The sequence below is a fragment of the Neolamprologus multifasciatus genome, chromosome 9, assembly GCF_963576455.1.
Source record: "Neolamprologus multifasciatus chromosome 9, fNeoMul1.2, whole genome shotgun sequence".
Lineage (NCBI taxonomy): Eukaryota > Metazoa > Chordata > Actinopteri > Cichliformes > Cichlidae > Neolamprologus > Neolamprologus multifasciatus.
This window is the reverse complement of record NC_140447.1, coordinates 23,908,250-23,935,412: the sequence shown is the minus strand read 5'-3', so window position 1 is coordinate 23,935,412 and position 27,163 is coordinate 23,908,250. Positions and strand designations below refer to the sequence as shown.

Below are 27,163 nucleotides of genomic sequence, written 5' to 3'. Positions count from 1 at the left end.
GTTCCCGAGAGAGACAATTCATTCCTCCCGCAAAGATCAAGCCTCTGTATTTCAAGAGGAAAGTGTTCGTGAAGTACAGTATAGGCTATATTTCACTGGGCTTTCATACTAATAAAATCTGCATAGCAAACGATAGATACCTGAGAGCAAAGAGGAAAAGAACAAAACAAAAACAAAGCAAAGACTCACCAAGAGGCTGTCCAGCAATGATACGGGCGTTTTCCCCCGCCACCGCTGCTCGGGCGTTCCTTTCGTTCATGTATTGTACAAAGGCGTAACCCTTGTGCACAGAGCAACCCACTATCTTGCCATACTTGGCGAAGATGACCTCTATGTCGGTCTTCTTGACGATGGCTGTGTTGAGGTTGCCAATAAAGACTCTGGAGTTGAGGGAACGAGGGTCATTCTTGTTGGTCACGTTGCTGGTCTGAGTTTTACCAGTCATTCTCCTCCAGTTGCCCTCCTGGGACACAGACAGAGGGGGAGGGGAGGGGGAAAGCTTTAGAGGACGGGCAGGCCAACTCCAGCTAATTCTGCTCCAAAGGAAGTGTTTAATATTAATTTTTTAAATATAACATAATGACACAGATAGTCAAATAAATAAGCACAATTATAAATGGAACCGTTGTCGAAGAACTTCAGGAACTAATTCAGAATCAGTAAAATATCTAATAATACTCTTAAAGAAGTCATTTCATGATTGCAGAGTTGTCACCAGTAACCTAACTGCTGCTTAGAGAAATCAAAAATACTGCAAGTTTAAAAAAAAAGGAAACAAAAAAGATGTCTATACCTCAAATAACGGTTTAACAACTGACCTTTCTTTACAGATCTAAAGATTGAGCTGCTTAGTTGGAAAAAAAGTGATAGCACAGTATTCTTTTAGGACTCGCAACAACACTAAATTTAACCAATTCTGAATGATGATCATTGCTTCTTCATCACATACATGTGCTTCTTACTTACTTACCCAGCCAGCTCGGTGTGCTGGTTTGTGACCTTGGCTAACATGGCATCATGGTTTTTTAAAGCTGTTTCTCAGTCAGACAACTACTTTAAAGAGTAAAAAACACACACAGAGTCTCTCTGTGGTTCCTCCAGCAACTGACAGCATTGCTGTGAATGGATGTTTTACTGACCCAGCTGGGGGCATGTGATTGGCTGGTGACAAATCCACTGTCATGAAATGTGACATCAAATATAACTAGATAGAAAAAAAGATGAAGTAAAAGTCAGACTTCTGGAAAGGAGATTTTGAAACAGATATTTTACATACACTTAAAATTACTTCAATTTAACTTGAATCATTTGACATTTATTTACTTGTGTTACACACTGGAGCTCCATGAAACGCAGGATAATTGTTTTTCCAGTAGTACTTTATACTAACCGTAGTTAATGAATGGAAAATTCATTTTTAATAAAAATAAAGCTTTTACTGTTAATGAAATTGTACCATTATTTAATGCTTACACATCTTTTAATAATAATTGTTCTGTAACTGATGAATGACGGCCTCTGTTAATATTTAGAGTTAAGTGACTATAAGTAGTTCACGTTTGACTCAAAAAAGTAGGGCAACTTTCCAATTCTTTCATAAATGTGAAGTAAAGGCAACCATGTCAACTTTTACAGAACTATCTACATGTTGTTTAATTCAATTTTAGATCTTTCGGTGTAATTTTGGAAGGATGAGCAATTTTGAATGAGGAACACAGGTTATGTTGGACGAAATAAGCCACTCTGAGTGGATCAGGGCAGAGAGCGCTGGGAGATGACAGGATAGGAATTGGAGCCGGGCCTGAATCAGTCTGAATGCATGATCTTTACCCATTCCACATTCATTCTGACAGGTGGAGCTGGATTGATGTTTCTAAGCTCTGCAAATGGTTAATAAATACTACATAGATCATCTATAAACACAAATTGGCTGTCTCTTATAACCGCTGTAACTACATGGACTTAGACTGTGTGTAATTAGTCAATAACACGCAAGAAGGGAGTGAGATTGGCCTTACTGTTGTTGTGGCACAGGTGCTGTGTGTTATTATATGTACCAATGTTATCGTATTAAATTCAAATTATAGCTAGTTTTTAGTAAATGATAAACCTAAATGACTTGTTTGATAGCAACATATCATTTTCTTAAAGCTTACTAACTTTTAAAGTTTTACCCTTTTTCCTAGTTGGGTTCTACTTTTTTAATGCACCTTTTTATTGAAAAGGCTGTTGTTGTTGTTGTTGAAGGTTTCCTTCTCTGTATGTAAAGTACAATGTCACTGGCCAGTCAACTGTTTACCTAAGCCACATTTTGCATGGTTGAAATGCTACCACTGGATGATTGTGAGGCGCATAAGAAGAAGCAACAATATGTGAATGTCACAGCAGTTCTCTCCGCTTTGTGAGAAACCAAATACAGTAGCTGTCAGTGAAAAAGCTTTGCTATCTCAATACCCATATTGTTGCATCCCTAATGCTTTGTGTGCCATTTCACTGATCACATAAAGCGTGGGCTGTAATTCGTGTTACAGTTTTATTCAGACTTTTCTGTGCTGTCAAGTTATCAACGTACATTAGCCTCAGCTTTTGTAGGCCTCCTCTGCAATTATTCCTAAATGACCTTTTCATGGCTTGAATGTTAGTTTTCATGAAAGCTGATTGGTCGCAGCATCGGGGCAATTATGCCTACCCAATGAAAGGATGCACTATTGAGCGATCATTGTTGTATGTTTAATTACGGTTATCAAACAGCAGATAGGTAAATTGATCCCCCCCAAATTTTTCCACCAGTTTTTCCTTTGATTTTCTTTTCACTGCAAGCATGTCGTTTTGTTTTTTTATAGCTGGAAAAATCCCGGTTTTCATTACAGTTTATGTTCCAAAACGGATTACAGTTAGTCCATTAAATACTGTGAAATATTGTGAAGAAAACACTGAATATTTAATATTTGCCTGCTCTGAGTCTCTGTCCCTGACACACTGTGATAACAACTATTCAGCTTTGAGACGAAGAACCTGAATAATGGATCCAATCCTCAGTAAATAGGATTAGTAACCAAGGTAACGCTGATGTTCTTGGAATATCGTGCACGAACACACAAGCGCACACACGTACACATTTCTGACTGGCAGTCTCTTTCCCTTTACCAAACATAATTTCCAATGCAAACGGCTGTAGACTCCTACGGCGCGGCAGCTTTGATTGCCCACTGCGTGGCGTCAATCTCTGCACAATTACACAGTGTAGTTTTATTGTGATGTGCTGTCCCATAATAACTTTGTTTGGCAATTGGCTGTATGTGGCAGGAGAATAATTCTGAAAAGGATGCAATTCACACACTGAACCCACAGTAGATAAAGAAGAAAGCTGCCCAGTCAACCAGGAAAGTGGAACAGCCGTGCGATTTACAGAGGAAAAATTTTGTGTCATGCATCCATTACACCTGAGTCTGGGATCAGGCAACACACACTACCGCTACTCTTTCACTTGGCAACACATGTTTTATGTGTTATCACCTAACGTCTCATGTTATTTCTTTGACTATTTGCACCTACTGTGGTTGCACAGCAGCTCGGGTTTGCAGTGTTGCATGGATGTGCTGTTTTTGCACGTTGCCACATGTGGGAATAAACTCCTGCTCACCAGTCCTCAAGTGGCCTCGTCATTTATCAGTGGCAGACACTGAAAATTGATGTGGTGCAGGCACACAGATATGCATGTCTTAACTCAAACGAGCACCACAGCGACCACCTAATGCTAGTTCAATACCCCAGTCTGACACTCCTGCCATATGGATGTTCATGGACAGGTCACAGGGAACATGACACATCAGTGGGGAAGGGTTAGGTTGCCTCTCTAGTTTAATAAATCAGGAGTGGATACTGGCCTTCGGACCACTTTACCTCTTCTTACTGTTATATTTCATGTTGTCTTCTCTGTTGTTTTCTTTAGAACGGGACACTAATTTATTCCATCAGTGGTTTTCCTGCTGACCTTGCTTTTTAGTATATTTACAACCTCCATTAAGCTTCTTGTCCTCTGAGGTGATAGCGTCACAGGGAGAAACATGGGAAAAGAGCGCAGGAAGTGATATTCAACCAGGAATGTAATTGGAAAAAGAATTGTTTTAGAGGACCTGATATTTGTTATCAAAAAAACACAGAAACGTGCTCTGCAAACTGCTTTTAGAGGAAACGTAACGACCTGGTGTTCAAAGCCCACTCTTTAAAAATGATTACAGCTTCAACTGTACTGCCTTTTGACAGTTAAGAGGTGAAGACTGATAAGTCTTCATTTTCACTTTCATGCCGGCGTGGTCGTGTCAGAATAAGTGCCACATTTTTCAAAAGGTGGACGTCTCCTTTGGGGAAAAAAACACTTTGATGTTCTGGCATTACAGAAAAGCGCAGCATGCTTTGCCTCTAATATGTTTTGTAAGAGAAGCCCGATATCATGGCAATGATAAAGACATACAAATAAGGTCAGTAGAAAAAGCATCAAGGTTATGTAGTTGACAGAACTGCTGTGTTGGGTTAGCGGTTGAGTGAAAAAAGAAAGGGTTTTGTGCAGAAGTAGCCATATTACTGAGCTCTCTCTTGCTCTGTAATGCATTGTGCCTCGGTAGACAGGCTCTTAAAAGGTTGTTGTTTGGCTCTGGCCACCTGCCTGATTTATAGACATTTTTTTTTTCGTGGAGGGAACTCATTGAATTGATTCCTTTTGTAATTTCCTACAACTCCACCACTGTACATTTCTCTTCACGATGCCTCAGCCTCTCTGCTCTGATTGTTGCCTAGGCAGCTCGACGGGCTGAGGAAAGGCCGAAGAAGCTGCTCGCTGAAACAGAACAGAGTAAGGTAACCCGATACACCTTTTCCAAAAGCGTTGCCACCGTGTACTGCAAAGTTAGAATAATTGCTTCAAAGATTTCTTCCATTTATATCTTGACTTAAAATGTGTCTTTCTGCCCGTGAAAGCAACAGCAACAACTGTGAAAAAAATCCTATTTGTAAATCAACAGCTCTATTTGTATTACAGGCCGCAGAGTATCTCAGTCGTGCAGCCAGCCATAAATATGTGCACTTGTGAAGTGTGGTCAGAGGCTGAAACGATTGTGATCCAAAGAGAAACAGCACTCCCAACATTTCGCCTGATTTAAAGGTGAAGGAACAGTTACGGAAATTAAATTTAATATGAACAGAATAAAGGCCGTAAACACATTTAATGCTATACAGCACTTTCCACTATTCTATTTGCATCTTAAAAAAAGGACTCTAGTCTCCAAGATAGGAAGCCATAAAGCTAATTCTCTCCACATTTTCAATCAGCTGCTGCCCTTTGGCTTTATGAGTCAAGGTACACAGTGCCGGCCTCAGCTTCAACTCTGCTACACCACTGCAAAGAGGACCTATAAAAAGGAGGAGGAGGAGCCATTCTAATTTTGCTGGCAAAGGGTGTTTGAAGTGCTATAAATGTGAGATAAATTTTGTTCAATGGGACATTTACACAACCTCACTGTTTATGACTATCACAAGTCATTGTTTTTTTGTTCTCTGAGCAGTTAATTGCATGGGGTAAGAGAGCAACATCTCTTAAGGTAAGAGATGTTTTTGACTGCTAACCTAAACCATGAATGGGATTTATGGTTTTAAATATTTAATTACTGTTTTCAGAGGCTGCTAAATCATTCTAATCATTATAATCTCATCTTCAAAGCTTCCCTTTGCTTTTCAACTAAAATTGGAGGATGATGTAAAAAAAAAACCACTACTGTAGCCTTGTCTTAACCCCATCAACCAGATTTCGCCCTCAATGTCATGTCTATTTCAGACACAAAAGATGAACCTCTTTCAGGTGGTGCAGTTGGGGAAGAGGGTCAGAAACACAGTATGACACTAATAAAATATGAACAGCAAGACACAAATAACAAACTATAGACACAAAGAGGAGCTAGGTTTCTAATGATAGAGAGCTGAAGGCTAGGGATCCCAGAAGACTAAACTAGGAGCATAAAGATAAATCAACCAGGAAATGTAACATTGTTGCATTGAGTTGCAGAATTCAAAAGAAACTGAAAATCCCTGAAGGTACAGAAAAGCAGGACTCAAAATTAAGCTTGAACTAATAACAAGAAAGAATAAACTGTTTCCTGAATCTAAATAATAAAGAATATTAAGCTTAAAACGCAGAGACAAAACCTGTTTGTCATGACACTGAGAAGGTGGTGGAGACCAAAGCAGAGCTAAAAGGATCGTTGTTGTTTTTCTTACGTTCACCACCTCCTAATACGTTAAATAGGCATTATAGTCCCAAGACATGGCCTAAAAATTACAGCTCTTAATTGAATCCCTTTCTAATGGATGAAGTGCATCCATTAGCTCTCTGCTCATGGACAAAATATCATCAATAATGACGTCTGTTATGCAACCAGTGTTTAATAAATGACTTAACTTTTCCTCTAGTTTGCTATTACTTGTGAAATGAGTTTTAAGTACAAGCAATGACAGTAATGATACAATACTCCTGTGTGTAATTTATGTGGCACAGCATGCTATTTAAAATTAAAAGCAGACTGTGCTTACTAATTTTTATTACTTTTTTGTTCAATTTATGCTTGAGCATTTCTTTCTTACTTGGGTGGTTATAGCCTTGGAAGAAAGACTATGCACCTCATACATCTTGTCTAACTTCAATACCACAGCCCTTCACATTGGGCCCCTTTTCCTCTTACCTGCAGCAAACCTCATTTCACTACAAATAGTGGCTATTTGGCAGAGCCAACCATTTTTATTCCCCTGAACTCTGTTCTCAGAAAATTCATTGACTATTAGAAAGCCTGAAGGAACGATACAATTAGCTAACATGCAAATGGAGTCATTTCTCAGTTGGCTCTCATTCACCTGCACGAGAGTGATGGGTAAAATGTGATGGGAAAAACTCCCGTGTGCCGGGGCATAGCAAACATTGGATGATATACAAGTGGAATTTCTTATTATCCAGGGGGAGTCTGCTGTTTGTGACTGACAGGGGAACACCTCAATTGCACTGACAAGATTTCATTTCTTTCCATGGTAGTATACAGCTGCACAGAGTTAAAACTAATCTGGTCAAACACAGTGAGCTCTCGAGCGCAGCATAGATCAATCTCTGTCTGCTCTTAATCCAATCTGATTGGTAAGAATAGCATCGAGGTGATATAAAACCCACTCTGCATGATTGTTTTGAAAGTTTCCTCTCCACTATGGAACATAGCTCCACGGGATATCTAAAAGCTTTCTATCCACAGTGCAGTTGGATGTTTCCACCTCCTCAAATTGGGCAAGCAGAAAAATAACATCAAAAATCAAGACGTTTCAGAAGGGGTGGGAAAGAGCCAAAATCATTCACTTTAGTACAAGAAGCAAAATAACAAAAGAAATCAATCACAGGTGGAACTAACTACTTGCATATACATACATACATTATTGTTTACAAACCAGAGGAATTCATCAAGTCTGATGTGCTTGTGAATGGAAATTTCACAAGCAAAAATCTGTTAGGTGCAGTGGAGTGTTAAGCTTTACATAACAGAAATAGAAAGACAGCAGTGCAGTACGTAAGTACACCAAGTACGTTAAGCAGGGAGCAAACATTAAAATAAGCTTAAATAAACTTTCTGCTCTGAGTGATTTTAATAAAGTGGCATTCAAACTCAGGAAATATTTGCACTAGTTGCATTTAGTGATTAAAAAAATGAGGTTATTAGCAATGCCACACTTTACTTAATGTGGGCTGGATCCCTATATCCTCTGGGCATCATCATTTAGGGTACCACTGTGTGATGCAACGACCAATATTCATGCCATGGGGAACTATAGCAGTTGTTATTGTTACAATAAATTCACCTACTCTAAAAAAATAGAGAAGACAGTTTCATATATCAAACCACCCTCAGCACAGTGAACACCAGAACTCAGTTTAATTCATTTAAACTTTCTAGAACTGTTCTCTGACTTTTGTCCACTTTTGGACAAACATGGAAATGAGCTGAATTAAATTTATTATCAACTTTAAGAAATTCAGACAAACAGTTGTCCGTACACACAGCTTTGGGGAAACAATGGGTACAATATGTATTGTCCTTTTACATTTCCTACTTTTTCCTTTACCAAATGAAATATGCGGCTCTTTGTTGTCTCAAACTTTGCATGTTTGCTGTTGATATGAAACAGGTATTGTACAGTAGATTTTTCAAATGAGAACGCTGTCTCCTATGAGACATGTGAAAGCGAACCAAAACAATAAAGCTGTGGCTCATAAAACCTGCAACTGGAGGATGACATAAAAATCAGCAGAGCTGCGGGAAACTGCAGGCTCTGGAGATGCTCCTCTGTGAATTCACCACTACAGGCAACCACGATATTATCCAATGTTAATTTAAGAAAGACGATTGTTTCTGGTTTACACTAACGGGTACTGAAAGGGCTGCCAGAGAAACCGTGGAATCTGTTCAAATCTGCATTTCACTTTAGCACTTCCAGAAGACACATTGCCACTTAACGACTATTGTGTTGGTTGTGCTTTGCTAATTATCTTTTCATGTGCAACTGCATTTTAACTATTGCTATACTGCATTAAAATTCATAAGGGTAAGCTAATAAAATTCCAACTGACATTAACCCAGAGAGTGTAAAAATGCTCAAATATTGTAAAGCTACTCTTTGATTTGGTGGATCTAACCTATTTGGCCCGATGACCGTTCTGTTTCCCTCATTAAATCTGGATGTGTCATCATTAGCTCTCCAGGTTGTAGCTGCAGCTGGGACAAATTTTTAATGGGGCAAATTAGCATTTGTTAACATCTACTCCGCAGGAGAAGTAAAACAAAGTCCCAACTCTTCATTAGCAGAATTAATCTTAAGTTTTTAAAGGTGTTTGGTTTGACTGTAATGAAAATACAATCAAACCAAACAGTCAAGTGCAGCCTGGGTTTTAGTACTGCAGTCATGTAGCCATAAAGCAGTATGTTTTGTCTGAAAGAGAGTAGTTCACTGAATCTTGTTCTTGACTTGCTACAATTAACAGTTTGCAGAAGGATATTTCTTATTTATAGGCGTCCCTATGCACTGCACTAGCTCAATAGTCGGTATTGTAAGAGGATGACAGGCAATTTCTGAGCTTCAAAGGCTTGGCAACAGCTCAGGAGAATTTAAATGACCTTAAAATTCACGGGTTTCATTTACAGAATTACTATGCAGAAAGGAAGGGATATTATCTGTATAATGTCATCAGAATAAGCAAATTTTTCACCTTTTATGCACTTTGCTATCATTGTTGGCTTTGCATTTGAATATACAGTGTCCTCTGTTCTTGAGCCAAACTCCAAAGGGTGATAAGGAAGATATATTTGGCATCGCCTCTTCTCCGGTGGTGTTACAGAGCTGCTGGTCAGCCATCTGCAATCTAGCTATGACCTATGTGTCAGGTCCTTTCTGGTATCATCTGCCTTTCCCTATAGCACCGCCTGGTGCTGAAACGGTTGCATAAAGAAGATGCTTGGCTGTTGCCCTGCCTTGGATTTGTTTACATATTTCTGCTGGCGGTAACCAGAGTGTGATGGTTTGGAGGCACTGAGAGGCAAAGTCCTGCTCTCTATCGGCTGTGAAGTGCAGCTGGCTCAACCGTACGTTCACACCGCAAGCAACACAATCAATCAAATCACCGGAAATTCATTAGTTTCGTATTGAGGTAAGCAGCCAGAGACATTCAGCCTAGACGTGGGGACTGGGCCAAGAAAATCTGGCCATGTGTTTCCTTTATGTGTTCATCAAGCTTCAACGGGCAGGTTTTATGTCTTCACTGTTTCCAATGTTAATTTCATTTTTATTCATAATCTCTCTGCCTGCCAAGTGCAGAATGGATGCAAAGTTTATTCTAGTCACTTATCACTGTACGCATGACAGGAATAAATATTTCAAAACTATTGGTACAACCAAAGTTTGCTAAACTAGTTGTTTGTTAAATCGGACCTTTTAACATGCACGAAATGAGAACATGAGTAAATACAGCCTGAGCAAGTTGTCACATTGTTCCATTTCCTGTGGTCTCCCAAAGAAGGAGATACTAATCAGTGAGAATAACCCTGACAGTTCAGCGTGAAGGGACCTGTAGGATATGTACACTGAAGACAGTTTGAAACACTCCTCATGGACTTTGATGATACAAATCTTCATAGTTGTCATGTTTATGCCTGCGCCAGCACCATCCTCTCATTGCCAGGCTAAATGTTCAAAGGTAGCAGAAACTTTGTGTAACTCATTGACAAGGTAAAGTGAGAAAGTAAGAAAAAAAAACTTGTATCGCAAACTTCAAAGAACCCCCCAACACTTCAAAAGCTTCTTCACGGTTCGGTGACTAATCTTCAAAGTCATGCCAAGGATTGAACTGATAGTGCCGCTGTGTATAGCAGGTACAAACATCCTTGTCAGTGCCACTGAGGTGTGAGGTGTAGAGAAAGGGAGAGGAGATAATGCCGGAAGCTAATTGAGACAAAGTCTGTCCCTCGCCTGTGTGAAATGCAAAGCTTCTGGCTGCAGACATTTGGTAATTACAGCTTCTTGAGATCAGTCAAACGTAGTCAGACATTTAGCTAAAATAGGGAATTATTAGTAATTCCAGAAGTTCATCGCAGTCATTGAAGAGCTTACAGTAGATCTATGTTATCTTTTTACTACCTTGTGCATCAGAGAAATCTCAAGAAATAGTTGGGATGAAAATCTTGTTGAATGACACATCTTTAGGGAAATGTTCATTAGGGACTTCTACAGTCTCTCTACCTGCGCCTGTTAAATCAATATTCCCCTACTAATTAACACCGCATGTGTCAACTGCATCATTCTCACACAGGCTTCCTAGTTCGTCTTTGTGCGGCAGAATCGTGAAAATAATGAAATATTCCCAGTAACAGTATGGAAGAATGGAGAGAAAACCTGGGTGTAAGAGCTAGAATATTTCATTACTGCATCCTTGCAGGCTTCTTTCAAATGACGAGACAAAATCACTCATGTGTCTAATTGATGCATATAAAAAAAAATGTAAATATGAGAAAAATGGTTTAATGCCATAACGTCTTGATGACTCATCCCACCTTAAAACAAACTGTTCATATGAGTTGCTCATATGAAAGGCCACTGTTTTGTGCATTTTGTGACAAAATATGTCTTTTGTCGGTGTCACATCCGTGCCTACTTTTCTGTAAGCCCCCCATGATCATTGCATAATAGTATTAGTCAGTATAAAAGCTAGTGAACTGAGAGGTAGTTCTTTCACTAATACTGTAGATTGTAAAGCTCTTTAAGGGTTTGTGATTTGTAACATTACATTAAAAATGTGTTTTTGTCAGACTGCTTATTAAAAACAGAGGTAGCCACAAAAAATGTCACACGATGGTTTGTGAAGCCCCATTGCATAGCACATAGGTCACCAACATGTTGAAGTGGTGGGTCATTTAATATCAAATCAGCGTGGGCCTTCTGCTCAGTCATCTTTGATTTCCTTAAAAATGTCATGGTCCAAAATTTGGAAATATATAATGACTGCTGTGAAATATATCAAACACTTTCCAAGATATATATTGGAAGATGAACCATCGACCCACTTTCAGCATGCTTTTTTCACTTTGAAATTGGAGGCCATGTTTGAACATGAATATCAGAAAGACTATTGAGGATGAGTTTAGACTTCCAAAGATGTCTGTACCACATAGCACACCAGATTTTTTATCAAATAATTCTATAAAAGAAATGCTTCAAAAGCTCACACAAGTTACACAACAAGTTGCAATGCTGCCAAAGTTAAAAAAGACGAGTTATATATAACACCAGCTCCTGTGCAGGATTTCTGAAGGGGTAAATTAGCTAGTTTTGTAGCCGGCTGTGAACACACATCTTTTCTCTGGTAAATTTAGTCATTTTAACACGGGAGTCTGCTGGGATTGACTTGTTTTTGGAGAACGTCTGAAGTGGCCACTTAAGGCTTGGAGGTTGCCACTTGGGTTTCATACATGGAAATTGAAGCTCACTGTGCAGTGAGTTCTGATGAAATTGCTCTCCATCAGAGCAATATGCACTCTGCAACATTAACGCTGTTTTCCTATACAATGCTTTATTGCAGTTATCATGAATCATCCTTTCAAACAAAGTTATGCAAAGATCGTCACACAGAAACAGAAGACATATTCACAATGAGTTTAGAAAATCACATGTTTGTATATTCACCATCAGGTTTCTATAAACCAGTGTTCAAAATCTAGGAACACTGCCCTGAGAAATGTGGACCGTTGTGCATTTTTGCAAAGATGATTTGCAAAGTCATTCTAAAATATGCACATCAAAGTAGCCTCATTTAGTGAGAGGCCTCTTGTGAATGACACCCCCCCCCCCCCTCTCAATCAAAGGACACTTAGTAGATACTGAATTTAAATCTGAACCTAGATAATCCAGGAGTCCCCAAAAAGCCACATTTCTACTACAACTGACATGATGCATTTCATAGACTCACTAATGCCTGTAATGAATTTAAATGCAATGCAAAGGAGTGTATGGCAGAAGAAAATAGAAAAGAGAACACTCATGTAAACACAGACAAAAGCAAAAACAAGCAAACATAAACAAAAACAGAAAGCAAATGATATGTATTGGGAAAACTGAATCTTCAACATCTATATTTAATTGGCTGGCTGCATGTGGTGTCGCCACTGAAATTGGCTCCCACCCTCTCCATCTGTAATTAGACACTTCATCACACCCCCACAAGCCTGTACTGCATTTGTACCATAACAGTAAAGCACAATTAAAACCGTCTCAGTGTTTGCTGACAGCTATAGTCTTTAAGAGTTCACTGGCTATCTAAACAATTGAGAATAAAGAAGAACTGCAAAGACAATAAGATAAAGGCAGTGATACCTTACTTAGAGATTAATGTCTCTTACAAATGGGCAATGCAAACACAGTTTCAGTAGGTAGTAATTTGCTTTTAATTCTTTCTACTCCGAAACAGACAGCTCAATTACCCCAGCCAGTGACTGAAGCCACAGATGCAGATTTTTAAAACATTTGTTACTTGGAGCCCAAGGGAACCCTTAAGGGCCTCCCCGGGCAATGAAGCCGTCATCATGCTTCATGAGGTGTAGCAGTTTCTTTTCTCGTCTTGCTCCGGCATATTTCCATTTATCACGTCTACTGATGCGCAGTGTAAGAGCCACACACTTCAGCAAAATGGATCAGAGTGTAAGGGCTTTCAAAGAGAGGGAGACATATTGAATATGCACACACAATCATGCATGCTTTCTCAAATGTGTGTACCCCCAAATAGTACGCAAACACGAGGACATGGGCATACACAGACTCACGTGCATAAAGTCAGTCACACACTTGTACGCAAACGCCGCAGACATAAAAGCAACGGAGAGCCTCACACAGCAAGACGATCACAGGCCTCGAAGTATACGTTTTGACAGTTTGACAGCATATTCTGTCTTTCGTGTAGCAGAGGAGGCTTATGGAGTCTGTCTGCTGCCCTCAACACTTCTTCTCCTCTTGCATTAATGAAATAAAATGCACCATACGCCTTTATGCACAACGCCGACGAGCGTGAGAAACTTCACTTGCATCAGACAAAATAAACAATACACAAAAATAGACATAAAAAAAACTACCATCTTAGTAGCTCGCTTCAAAAAGCAGCAATGCCATATGCATTTGAAGAGTTTCTTTTCAAAGTAAGACATCAGTCATGCATGGGGTAAAATGACACCTATACTCGCTCAGAGTGACTGCTGTCACAATAAAGGTTCAGATGTTACTAAAAGGTTTAAAAACTCCCGTCTAAGGATTTATTTATATCTAAGCAAAGTATCACTCCCGTTAGAAATAATTACATGTAAAACAGCCTTTGAAGCACTTGTAGTGACTGAAAGACTTCAGATCCTTTTAGCAGCACACTGGATGACATGTAAGCCTTAAAGCACTGTGCAAAAGCCTGGCCACATAATGACATTCTAGCTGTGGATGAACGCTCACATCCTCTTAGCAGCAATACATGAACTGAGACGCTGAAATGGCATAAGTTCTTATGAGGGGAACGTTGCTTTGAGGGAGATGGGCCACCTTTAAATGGAAACACCACTAGGGCTGTTTTTCAGCTACTGACAACTGTCATCGGCCCATGGGACAAATATTTCCCACTGTCAAAATGGAATCCATCGCCATATTCAGACAGAGCAAAGGTTACTTACATGACTTCTGCAAAAAAATATATATTAGTGGATTAAAAAATAAAAGCAGAAATCAGTGCACACTGAGAAAAATGTTGATGCATGGAATCTTACCCATGCTAAGAAAATATAACACTTTATACTTAGAAAACGCTTGCATAAGTTAAGGTGAATTAAACTGCTAAACCTTTGATATTGTGCTCTCTGTCATCTTCTCATGCTTTATCACATCATCCCTTTCGTCACTTGTTTGTTGCTGTGAGAGACAACTCGTACGCCCTAAACAATGTCTATCACATTGCATTATTACTGCCGATAGAGTGCCGGATGAATCGTCATACGAATAAAATGCTGTGCTACAAAAGGGCGGAAGAGGTCACAAAATGATCAAAGAATTGAGGGGAAATGGATGACAGATGGGGTCCTTTTTTGCCTCGCAACACCAAGCCCGGGGCACTTAAACCACATAGATAAACAGCTTTTTCATGGAAGAGTGAATCCTGTTAATTTGTGGTGGTGGGAGAGTAATAACAAGTATTACACAATAATAGGTTTCCCAATGTGCTTTCATTTTTTGCCACCTGAAGTGTTTTTTACAATCCTGTAATCAGGATAAAGTGAATCACCCTAAAAATCAAACTCCTACTTATCACACGCTGTTATTATTTCCCTGGTTGCAAAGTTCTCGATATACTTTAGAAAAACTATAAACACTGTCATGTGATAATCACCGTGCGATAATTCCCTACTTTGCCTTGCAGAGCTGAAGGGGATTAGGCCTGGGTTTCCTTAGCTAACCTAATAACATGTATGACAGAGCTGCAGGCGGCTTAGTGTTTACTGCCTCACATTTCTCAGAGGAGCGCAAAGTACAGCATTGACAGACCTGATGTTTTTCTCTCAATCACCTTTGCTCCTTCTCCAGTTAAATCCCTGATACCTACTGCACTGCACCCCTCCTTCATTCTCTGCCTCTCTTTCTGACTGCACCACCGACTGACTGGTGTGCTTCATAAAATGTAGCATGTGGCAAACAGTGCTTTAGCTTAGATACAGCTTGGTTTCCATAAAAGTCACCGTTAGAAAACCTGCCTGCTGGCAAGAATTTTTAATAATCTCTAAATAATCTGTTGACCATATGAGATTTATCATTCAGCCCAGGCTGAATGATGGTCTAACTCTTCAACTGATTTGTCCGGAAAGCTTTATTAAGGACTGAACACATGTGAGTGCAGCTCAGTAAACTCCATATCTGTAATGGACTTAATGTAAGGGGAAAAAAGAATAAACTCAGTAGCACTTCTTTACCAATAAGATAAAATCTTGGAATCTTTAGTGTCTGTATAATCTCTATGTAAAGATATCTGCATATAAACATGCAGAATGTGTAGGCAACAAAAGCTGGTTTAGGTTTGTGTAGTTATAATCCAAGTAGTTTTAACCAGTTGTGTTTGAGAAGTGTTTTTATTGTATGAAGTGTTTCCTAAAATGCAACCTTGCAATCATAGACTAAATTGTCTCTTGAATATTGCAGGGTTCAAAACTTATACAGTGATATATACTCACTGGTTGAACCCTGTTTGCCTTCAGAACTGGCAGAGATTCAAAAAAGGTGCTAAAAAGCATTGCTCTGAGATTTTGATCCATATTAACATGACAGCATCATACAGTTGTGGTAGGTTTGTCAGCTAGACATTTATGATGTGAATCTGCAATTCCACACATCCCAGAAGTGCTCTATTGCATTGAGATCTGGTGGTTATAGAGGTCTTTTGAGTGACCTCATTGACATGTTCAAGAAATCAGGGGAAAGGGCATGATCAGCAAAAAACTTCAGGTAGTCTGTGGATTTTAAATGATGCTCACCAAGACAGCCAACTTCAAACATTGATATGAAGCAAGATGGATACACGCTTTCATGTTGTGTGCATCAAACTTGCCCTTTGGAATTCTAGCCTTCAGTTACCTATTCTTTGTTGACAGGAGCAGCATCTAGCATTTTTTTTTCTGCTGTAGTTACCGCTGCTTAAAGCAGCCATTTTCCTCTTACCTCTGACATCAGCAGGGAATTTTTATTTAGAGAACTGCCACTCACTGGATATTTTCTCTGTTTTTGGATCATTTATTGGTAAATCCCATCAGTAGTTTCAGAAATCCACAGACCAGCTTTTTTGGTACCAACATTCATGTCATATTCCGATTCACTAAAATAATTTCTCTTTCCCATTCTGATGCTAAATTTGAACTTCAGCAGGTCCTCTTGACCATGTTTGCATGCTTAAATGCACTGAGCTAGCGCCATGTGACTGGCTGATTAAATATTTGCATTAATGTGCAGTTGAGTAGGTTTACCTACAATGCTTGTTGTGAAGTTGCACTATATAAATACAGAATATAAAGGTTGTATTCCATGGTAGTTTTTGTCTGAAAGCAAAAATGAGAAGTTGCTGCATCGTTTGACCATGTTTGTTGCAACATTTATTAGCCACATGTATTAGTCACAACACATAATGTTAGTGGCTAATGGAAAAAAAAAATCAGCTGATCTTAACTTGCTAGCGTTAATTTGAGTTATCATGACAACTGTTATTGTACCTCCCTTACGCTAGATAAAGTTGTATGGTAGTTTCTATCATTGCCATTAAAATGCCAAAGTTGTTATCACTGTGGGTAAAAAGTAAGCCACGCCACACTGGGGCATGTAGTGCAATGCATGTGGCCATACTTGTCATTGTGTCATTGTGAACTCACTTAGACCTCAGTCACAAGCCGAGTGACTTCCTGGCAAACTTTTACTTTCGATGTGAACAGTTTCTGTTTCTGGTTTGCGTTGAACTTCCATTTCCATTTCACTTGGGAAGTAGTGTGCAAGTGTTTGCAGACAAGTTAGCATCTTCCACACCAACTGCTAGTGGCTGTGGCAACTTGCTAACCCCCAACATCTTTGCAACCACTTTCATGCTAGCAGAACTATTCACCAATGGGTCAGGAAATACAACTGTAAAAAAGTCCGGCCAAGATTTGAGACATAGCATGAATCATCAAACGATAGTCGATAGATTCCCAAATCAGTGACATCAAAAAATAAAATCAGTATTTACACTCAATGGGTGCTATGTATAAAGAATTTAAATATGAAATTCAATAAATAGAAGTTAAAAATCTGCATTGCAATTTTTTAAGGAAGGAATCATTTTAGCAAGCTCATTGAATGAGGATGAAACACTGTTTAAAAGTGTACTTGAACATATTTTTAGCCAAAGATGGAATTACTTTTTCTGAACCTATTAGCAAGGCTAAAAATCTCATCAGAAATGGTCCACCATTTGTATGCATTAGGAGACATGTTTGCAGCCTTTTATCCCTGTTTTATCCTCGTCCAAGTGCTGAGTGACATTTCTGTCCTTTTTGCTGCTAAATGCCCTTGTGCTCGCTGGATAACCACTAGTTGTGTCTATCTGCTGTTCTCTCCTGGGCACGTGGCTTACAGAGAGTTCTTCAGTTAATTTTTGGTGAGAAAATTATTGAATCACAAAGAAGAGAAAAGCTACTTTGAAGTGAGATGAATGGGTGTGATATTATGAAAGCAAATATTAGAACTGCTTTTCTTGGTTTTACAAGTAAGATATATAAAATCTCTGCTGATTATTTATGCACCTCTTAATTTTAAAATACAACTGGCCTGAGATATGTTTTATTCTCTGTCTTCCAAGTTAGTTACATGTCACATGTTTTCAAGTCTACCACTCACAACAGCAACTTTCCTGTAACAAAATGTAATAATTGTAATAATTTCTAATGACTCTTAGGGAATGAATAAAAAAAGGTACTTTGCTTTATCTAAATTTGGTATATTGTGAAAATTAATTTTGGTTCTAGCCTTCCTCACAAACTGGTACTTTGTCTGCAATCCAACAAGAGAAAAGAATGATTTAGAATGATTAAAGCTTGGAAACACAAAAACAATATTGTCGAAGTTATAAAAACAGCTGTGCATTGCTGTAAATATGGCTATGCTGCTTTTGACACCACTGTCAGTTCAGATTACCACCTAAAAGATGTCGACTGTCGTCCAAAATAAAGTGTGAGCATCAATTCTGCTATCCTGCCTGGTTGTCAGCAGTCTTCACTGATAATAATAATTTGGGTTATGAAGCAATAACTGTAAGTGCTTTTTCCCCTCAACACACTTGGCAATGGTAAATCTTGGTTATGAGCATTATAATAACAAAGGCGACATTTATATACAGAAGGCATGTAATAACTTTCTCCTTCTACTAATGACTCACCCAGAAGCACATTGATGAAAGAGCATTCAGGTGTAATAGACAAGCAATGAAAGAGAATATGATGAAAAATACTTAAATGTCACTTTTATTTTAATAAGATTACAAAGATAACAAAAATGTTTACCTTCCTCTATGATTGGTTTTGTTTGCCTGCTTTTATTTCAGTTGCTGGCACGTTTTCTCACAGTGCAGTAAAAAACCTATGCTGCTAAATTAGCAATTGCTACAGAGTTATGAATAGTCACTGGTAAACAGAATTTACCTGATGACACTTGGGTCACACTGCAGCTTTCTGCTGGCTTAACACAGTCATAATTAATAGCTTAAAGCTCCAGTAGTAGCAGTAGTAGGCACAAACACACACATAAAATCACAAGAACTTGAAAACAACCCTCCTCCTGCAGCTTTACTTTATCTATTATCTGTTCTAAGCCCTTCCTACCACCAGACAACTGCACAGCTTTTTTATTTTTAATATTAAACATCACACTTGTCACATCCTTTATTCGAGCTTCTATTTTGCTTCTTCATTTGCAGTATTTATTCTGTGCTTGTTGTGAATTAATATACATGACAAAAAATGTTTGCATGTGTAACAAATGTGCCCATTGTGTTAACTGCACACCACTGTACACCAAAACTACCACTACTCAAATTACCTAACAAATATAAATGGTTGCAGTAAAATGAAAAACAGAGTTTTTTAGGCTTATTTGTAGGCAAGCTACTCAATCAAACACCAACTTTTTCATGTTGACAGGTCCACAGGTTTGGCTAAGGTAGAATGGATGAAAAAGGGATGTAAAACAAATAGAAACAATCCCCTGGACGTCCTTATGTAGGACAGTTCCATCTAAATGGCTTAGTTTGTTGTCATGTGGGAAAATCTCTAAAGAGGTTGAAGTTGTAAAGAGGTCATATTTCCAACTTAAGAAGGGGTGAAGAAGACCTGCTCACTCTCTAGAAGAGATGCCTCTTTCCAGGTCATAGCCTGGTCTCTCAAAACAGGGCAGTGAGCATATTAGAAAAGGTAAGCAAGTTATAAGTGTTAGATTGCATCAGAAACCTTGACGGTGTGTTGGACTTGGCTTCCTTTTATAAAAATCATTTGAAGTTTAAAGATTTGCTGTGCCATCATATCAGATGGGAAACTAGTCCGTGCATGGAGGATAGACAAGCAAAATAAATGTTAAAAATAATCTCACGTCAGGTGGGAAGTTCCCTAAAGAGGCCACAACTCCTGCTTGTTCAAGATGCAGTGAAGGACACTTGCTCAATTTCTGCATGTGGGGTCCCATTTCCAAGTCTTACCCTATTCCCTCAAACTAGGGCAGCATACGTGTTGGCCAAATGCCAGGGTATTGATTTTATGGCAGTTGTGAGAGTTGTAACAGATTTGTAAGCAGCAGACTACAGTTGCAGCTCCCATTCACCCTAAGGCTTGACATACAGTATGGACTCTTAAGCATTTTTCTAAATAGTTTTCATTGTTATGTGCTTTTTTTTTTTTACTCTTCCAATGGTTCCACAGAGTCCCGTTCTAATAGATTTAACTTCTCTCTGGGATGAATTGCTTGCACAATATTAAGTACAAAAGCAGCGCTGCCTGGCTGTTGATAAATTATGCAGCCTTTATTGTTATACCTTGGTTCGAGAACTCTTCAAATCCCCTTACTTAGCTTTATATGTTTCAAAACACACCAGCCAATTAGGGGAAAGAAATAAAGGAAGGGTGGCTTCAGATGTGTTATCCAGTTGTATTTTGGATATGTTTTTTTTCCCCTGTTGACCTTGTTTGTAGCCCAGATATTTTAAACTTTTATGTGCTTTTGTTTTTCATTTTAGCTATTGAGTTTGCCAATAAAGGCCTCTTGTAATGGAAGGTTTGCATAAAAAAGGACCAGAAGTTAAAACACACAAACGTGTTAACACCTCAGTATCAAGACTCTCTTTGTTCAGATGTAAAATGGTATTCATGTCAGTGTCTTTGTATTGTAAATGAAAGTGGGCAAATAAGCATAATGGCTATTCATTTCACTAAAAAGATTTTTATGGATTCAGAAAAGTGTGTTACTCCAGCATAATGTTGCCTTTAACACTTATGTAATGTGAGATCAATACAAGGTAAATTCTTACAGTAACCGGATTTTTTAAATGGTATAGCCATGTATGCCAATACTCATTCTATATGAATTTTAAAAAAGATAGTCACTGACAATATGTATGAGTAGTCAAGGTGAAGTCATGGCAGTGCGCCCTCTGTCAAATCTAAGGTTTTATATATTACGACATACTAAAAATGTTCTTATCAAGTCTTAAAATTAAGTAAATACAACCTCAGATGAACAACAACACATGCCATATTAAACTCTGTTGCAATGTCTGAAATAATGCATATATTTGATAACTATTGGAGCCACTTATCAGCAGTGTTGGGAAGGTTACTTTTAAAATGTATTCCATTACAGAATACAGAATACATGCCCCGAAATGTATTCTGTAACGTATTCCGTTACGTTACTCAATGAGAGTAACGTATTCTGAATACTTTGGATTACTTAATATATGATCATGCTGTTTACAACTACATGAATGCACTATTGCTGTGATTTATTACTGTTACTGAAGGTCCGCAGCTCCGAACCGTAGTAAAGGGACCTCTGGCTAATACGTCAGGTTCTGTGTCGGGCTCGTAGCTGAAAAATAGCTTTACTTTGTTGTCTGGGTCAACTTTGCTTGCGAGAGACAGAGAGAGGCGTTGAACGGCTGCTCCAAAGGAACTTATTGTTTTTGGAGGAAAACACGAACACGGTGTACAGTCGAGTCTTAATAGCTTACTTACAACTGGGCTCGTCAGGCACTCTTCTTGGCTGCAGTGGTTATTATTATATTTACATGCTTCCAGCTCCCGTTTCTGCTCGATGACAGCTCGTACTTATCCTTTTTCTCCCTCCCTCGCTCACAGACACATAACGTGTATGGCAGTCCATTCTCCCTGCAGCACGCACTACACTGCCCATGATGCTACATTCTTTAGAGCTATACCTGTAGCATTCTGCCTATTAGCTTAGCACAACAACAACAAAAAGGCCTCTCTCACCCAGGAAACACGCAGAGAGAGAGCGTCATCCTGTAACCATGGCAACCGTAACGCTGCCGCCTGGAACAACAGAACGTAGCTGTCAAACAAAACCCAAACAGGCCTGACCCGCCACAATATGAAACAATATGAAGCCGTGTAATCCATTTATATCAACAAAGTAACTCTATTCTAAATACCACCTTTTAAACGGTAACTGTAACGGAATACAGTTACTCATATTTTGTATTTTAAATACGTAACGGCGGTACATGTATTCCGTTACTCCCCAACACTGCTTATCAGCAGTGATAACATAAAAGAACTTGGATGAATTTTGTTGTTTTTTTTTTCATTGGTATAACATGTTTGTGGTAATATGCTGTGTTTAGTTTTCTCCAAATGTTGTGCTGTGCATTACGGCCAAACATTTCCACTTTGCTCTAAACTCTCCAAAGGATGTGGTTCCAGTAATGTGGTTTGTTCACATCCAGCTTTATAAAGCTAAGTCAAACTGCCATGTTCTTCAAAAGGAGAAGAGGGCTCTGCCTGTTCAGTCTTCAGTGTACTGTTATAAACTTTAACATATAACTCAGGGGTCTCAAACTTAAATGAGCTGTGGACCACTGCCAACACCGTCGTCTCGTTGGTGGGCCACATTAGTGTTTAAATAGTACAAAAAACCAAACAAATAAACAAGAAAACACCCACAAATATTAGCAAAAATGTGTTATTTGTTTGTTTTGTACTGTATAAGGAGACAAAACTGCAAATGTAAACACATTTGTTTTTCTCACTTTACATCAGACATGCTAACTGAAGCCTTTGGGCAAACACATGGCAGCACTTCTTCTATAATTTTGCTCATATTCAAAAAAATAAAAATGCAGACATAAGTATACACATTAGTTTTTGACTGCTAGTGAACATTGTTTTCTTTACAAACTACTGAACTGAACTAACACAGCCAATCCCTCAACATATTTGTACTCTCTGCTCATATTGCCTTGATAAATATTTTTTTTCCTTTTAAACAACTTATTTTAACATAGCACTCAACAACAAAAAAATCTCCCTAACTAAAAAAGTAACATCATGGCCAAACTGCATTATAGCAATAGCTCTTTCTCTAAGATAACTGCACGTCTTTCCTCTTTTGCATTGTATTAAAACACGCGCTCAATGCCCCAGACCAACAAACTCCCCAAACACCTGCTTTTGTAGAGGTGCTCACACTTGCTGATGATGAGTCAGTGCATTTTGATTATCAGCGCCTTGCTGCTAACTCCTCTAGAAGCAGGGAGGGTGTTTCACATACTGCTTTTATATTTTGGCTTAATTTTTATTAAATAAATAGCGACACAAGAAATTATATGATATTTGGTCATTCATCTGAGGTTGTATTTACCTAATTTGAAGTCCTGCGGAGGAATAGATAATTTTTTTGTTATGTTCTCTTACATAAAACATTAGAATTTAAAAGAGGTGTACTTTCTTTTTCACCATGACTTTATACACGTCTGCAGGAGTCTGACTGTGAAACAGATGTTTTGGACTATCACACTTAAATCAAACACATAGTCAATGACGTAATTGTTTTTTGTGTCAAACAAAATGCCAAAGTGGGTTATTTATATAAAATGGATTAAAATGAAACCTTTTCTTCACGGGATGTTTTGAAACACTTCATTTGTTCTGTGTAGGGAATCACAAAAGAGATTCTTGAAATTCGGCTGAATTTACTTGCTTGTGTCCAAAGGGGATATATTCATCAACACCCAACTGTGTCTCCAGATGCCGCAATCTTTACACTTATGCTGGTGATCAATATGAGTGCTGAAGTGTGCTGGCTTGTGCTGCTGGGTCATGTTTACCATGCAGTGTATGGCAGACACAGATCTCTATTTGCTGGCGTAAAGAATTCTCTCAAAATAACACGAAGCAGACAGAAACTGCTGCTGGTACGCAGCTTTGTGTTTCTGTAATTACCACATCTGTCCTGTGTTCAGAGGAAACGCATGCAGTTGAATGACATGATAATGTCATATGATCAGATTATATAACACTTGATGACTATGAAATTACATGTGGACATTTCCACTGATAGCACTTATATAATTAAGTGTATATCCTTAAAACCCCATAGGTTTATTTGCGTTATTATACACTCATGCTACTTGTTTAATTTACAAGTACATGCTCATCCTGTAGCATTGTTTGCTCTGCGTGTTGCTTTGTTGGCAAAAAGATATACTGAATCACATTACCAAGAGTGAAAAAACAGAAAATATAGGCGTTGTAAATGTTTATATGAATAAAGATAAATAAGGAACTCATTGTGCGGTTGTGCAGGAAAATGTATTTAGCTCTATGTATGATTAAGGGAATATGTGAGCCATCTGTTGTACAAAATAAGTATACTGCTACACTCATCATTCAGACACTTACCACCCCGGTTAAGTGTATAAGAAAAAAAAAATGCAAGAGTTTGTTTGAATGTTACGGAAGCGTAGAGCTGCCACCCAGGCAAAAGAAAAATACAAGTGTATCACGTTATAACAGCACAGAAACATCACAGCACAGAAACAGCTTTATTGAAGGTTACAAATGATCTTCTTATGGCCTCTGACAGTGGACTCATCTCTGTGCTTGTCCTTCTTGACCTTAGTGCAGCATTCGATACTGTTGACCATAATATTCTATTAGAGCGATTAGAACATGCTGTAGGTATTACAGGTATTGCACTGCAGTGGTTTGTATCATATCTATCTAATAGACTCCAATTTGTGCATGTAAATGGAGAGTCCTCTTCACACACTGAGGTTAATTATGGAGTTCCACAGGGTTCGGTGCTAGGACCAATTCTGTTTACATTATACATGCTTCCCCTAGGCAGCATCATTAGAAGACATAGCATACATTTTCACTGCTATGCAGATGACACCCAGCTCTATCTGTCCATGAAGCCAGATAACACACACCAATTAGTTAAACTGCAGGAATGTCTTAAAGACATAAAGACTTGGATGGCCACTAACTTTCTGCTTCTTAACTCAGATAAAACTGAGGTCATTGTACTCGGCGCTGAAAAGCTTAGAAATATGGTATCTAACCAGATTCTTACTCTGGATGGCATTACCTTGGCCTCCAGTAACACTGTGAGGAACCTTGGAGTCATTTTTGACCAGGATATGTCCTTCAACGCACATATTAAACAAATATGTAAGACTGCGTTCTTCCATTTGCGCAACATCTCTAAAATTAGAAATATCCTGTCTCAGAGTGACGCTGAAAAACTAGTTCATGCATTTATTACTTCCAGGCTGGACTACTGCAATTCATTATTATCAGGATGTCCAAAAAACTCACTGAAAAGCCTTCAGTTAATCCAAAATGCTGCAGCAAGAGTACTGACAGGGACTAGAAGGAGAGAGCATATTTCTCCTGTTTTGGCTTCCCTTCATTGGCTTCCTGTTAAATCCAGAATTGAATTCAAAATCCTGCTCCTCACATACAAGGTCTTAAATAATCAGGCCCCATCTTATCTTAATGACCTTGTAGTACCATATCACCCTATTAGAGCACTTCGCTCCCGCTCTGCAGGCCTACTTGTTGTTCCTAGAGTATTTAAAAGTAGAATGGGAGGGAGAGCCTTCAGTTTTCAGGCCCCTCTTCTGTGGAACCAGCTTCCAGTTTGGATTCAGGAGACAGACACTATCTCTACTTTTAAGATTAGGCTTAAAACCTTCCTTTTTGCTAAAGCATATAGTTAGGGCTGGACCAGGTGACCCTGAATCCTCCCTTAGTTATGCTGCAATAGATGTAGGCTGCCGGGGGATTCCCATGATGCATTGAGTTTTTCCTTTCCAGTCACCTTTCTCACTCACTATGTATTAACAGACCTCTCTGTATTGAATCGTATCTGTTATTAATCTCTGTCTCTCTTCCACAGCATGTCTTTATCCTGTCTTCCTTCTCTCACCCCAACCGGTCGCAGCAGATGGCCGCCCCTCCCTGAGCCTGGTTCTGCCGGAGGTTTCTTCCTGTTAAAAGGGAGTTTTTCCTTCCCACTGTCGCCAAAGTGCTTGCTCATAGGGGGTCATATGATTGTTGGGCTTTTCTCTGTATCTATGAAGCGCCTTGAGGCGACATTTGTTGTGATTTGGCGCTATATAAATAAAATTGAATTGAATTGAATTGAATTGAATAACGTGAAAAGTTTATTGTTCTAACAAGATACTTTTCCTGTTTGTACAATATACTATCATGTTTGTACAATATACTTTTCACGTTTGAACAACATAATATCACGTTATTACAATATAATATTTATATTGTAATAACGTGATATTTATATTGTACGAACGTGATAATTATATTGTACGAACGTGATAATTATATTGTACGAACGTGATAATTATATTGTACGAACGTGATAATTATGTATATTGTAATAACGTGATATTATGTTGTTCAAACGTGAAAGGTATATTGTACAAACATGATAGTATATTGTACAAACATGATAGTATATTGTACAAACAGGAAAAGTATCTTGTTAGAACAATAAACTTTTCACGTTATAACGTGATACACTTGTATTTTTCTTTAGCCTGGGTGGCAGCTCTACGCTTCCGTAGAATGTGCACCCTTAGAGTAAAAGAGGATTTCTGAATGTTACTTTAATTATGGTTGTTATGGTTTATGTATACATGCCAGTAACATGCACCTAAACAAAATGGATATAATGGCATCCTGGAAAAAAGGTGATTTCTTTAGGGTGGACTCATTCACATGACGCAACATCCCATTGCTTTTATATTAAAGTTTTCCTGAATTCTCTAAATACAGTAAACCTGACTTTGTAAGTTAATGTGTGAAATTATGTAAATAAATATTCAATAAATATTCATATTCATAGTAAATATCACAATCTGGAAAATCAAAAAATCTGTATCACAAACTAATATATTAAATATATATTAAATTATACTACGCCTTTATAAGTTGGTATGGTTGTCTAAATGCAAGGTTATTGCGGCACCATTGGTAGGTGGCCGCTGGGCAACATGATGACATCATAATATAGATAAGAACATTCAGGGCCCTAAGATGTAACTATGCATACACAATAGCTTTATGTAATAAACAAGATTGGGACAAATACATTTTTGTGTATTAAGCTAAAGTTGCTTTCATATTTTTTCTTCTTCTTTTTTTTTTTTTGCTAATTAATTTTTACTAAAAGATTACAAACAAGAGAAAACAGCAAGGAGGCCTTTGTCCAAATCTGCTAGCAACTCTAAAGCTTATAATGAGCTCATTAATCTAATCTGTATTCAGACCAAAGTATAAAACTGACAGGTTGGGGTCTTGCAGAGAATTTTGTGCTGTAAAGGTTGTCTTTGATTTTCCTTAAGTCTTGCCAAGCAACGAAGCGTGTTCCAGGAAGTAAGTGCACCATGCTGTTGATAATAGCAATAAATACAGCATGTGGTTCTGTTGATAGAACTAATCATTTCTAATCAAACATCTTTGTTTTG

The 27,163-nt window shown here is 38.4% G+C and overlaps 1 protein-coding gene across 4 annotated transcripts in view; it reads right to left on the bottom strand.

Annotated features, from left to right (window-relative positions):
* LOC146511610 (RNA-binding Raly-like protein) overlaps positions 1–27,163 on the bottom strand; it is a 123,501-nt gene that overhangs the window by 71,867 nt on the left and 24,471 nt on the right. For all 4 annotated transcript variants that reach the window (XM_085173526.1, XM_085173522.1, XM_085173523.1 and 1 more), the window contains one exon: positions 190–463. In XM_085173526.1, coding sequence (XP_085029652.1) covers positions 190–445 — 256 coding nt within the window. In that variant the 5' untranslated portion in view covers positions 446–463. The remainder of the gene's footprint in view (positions 1–189; positions 464–27,163) is intronic.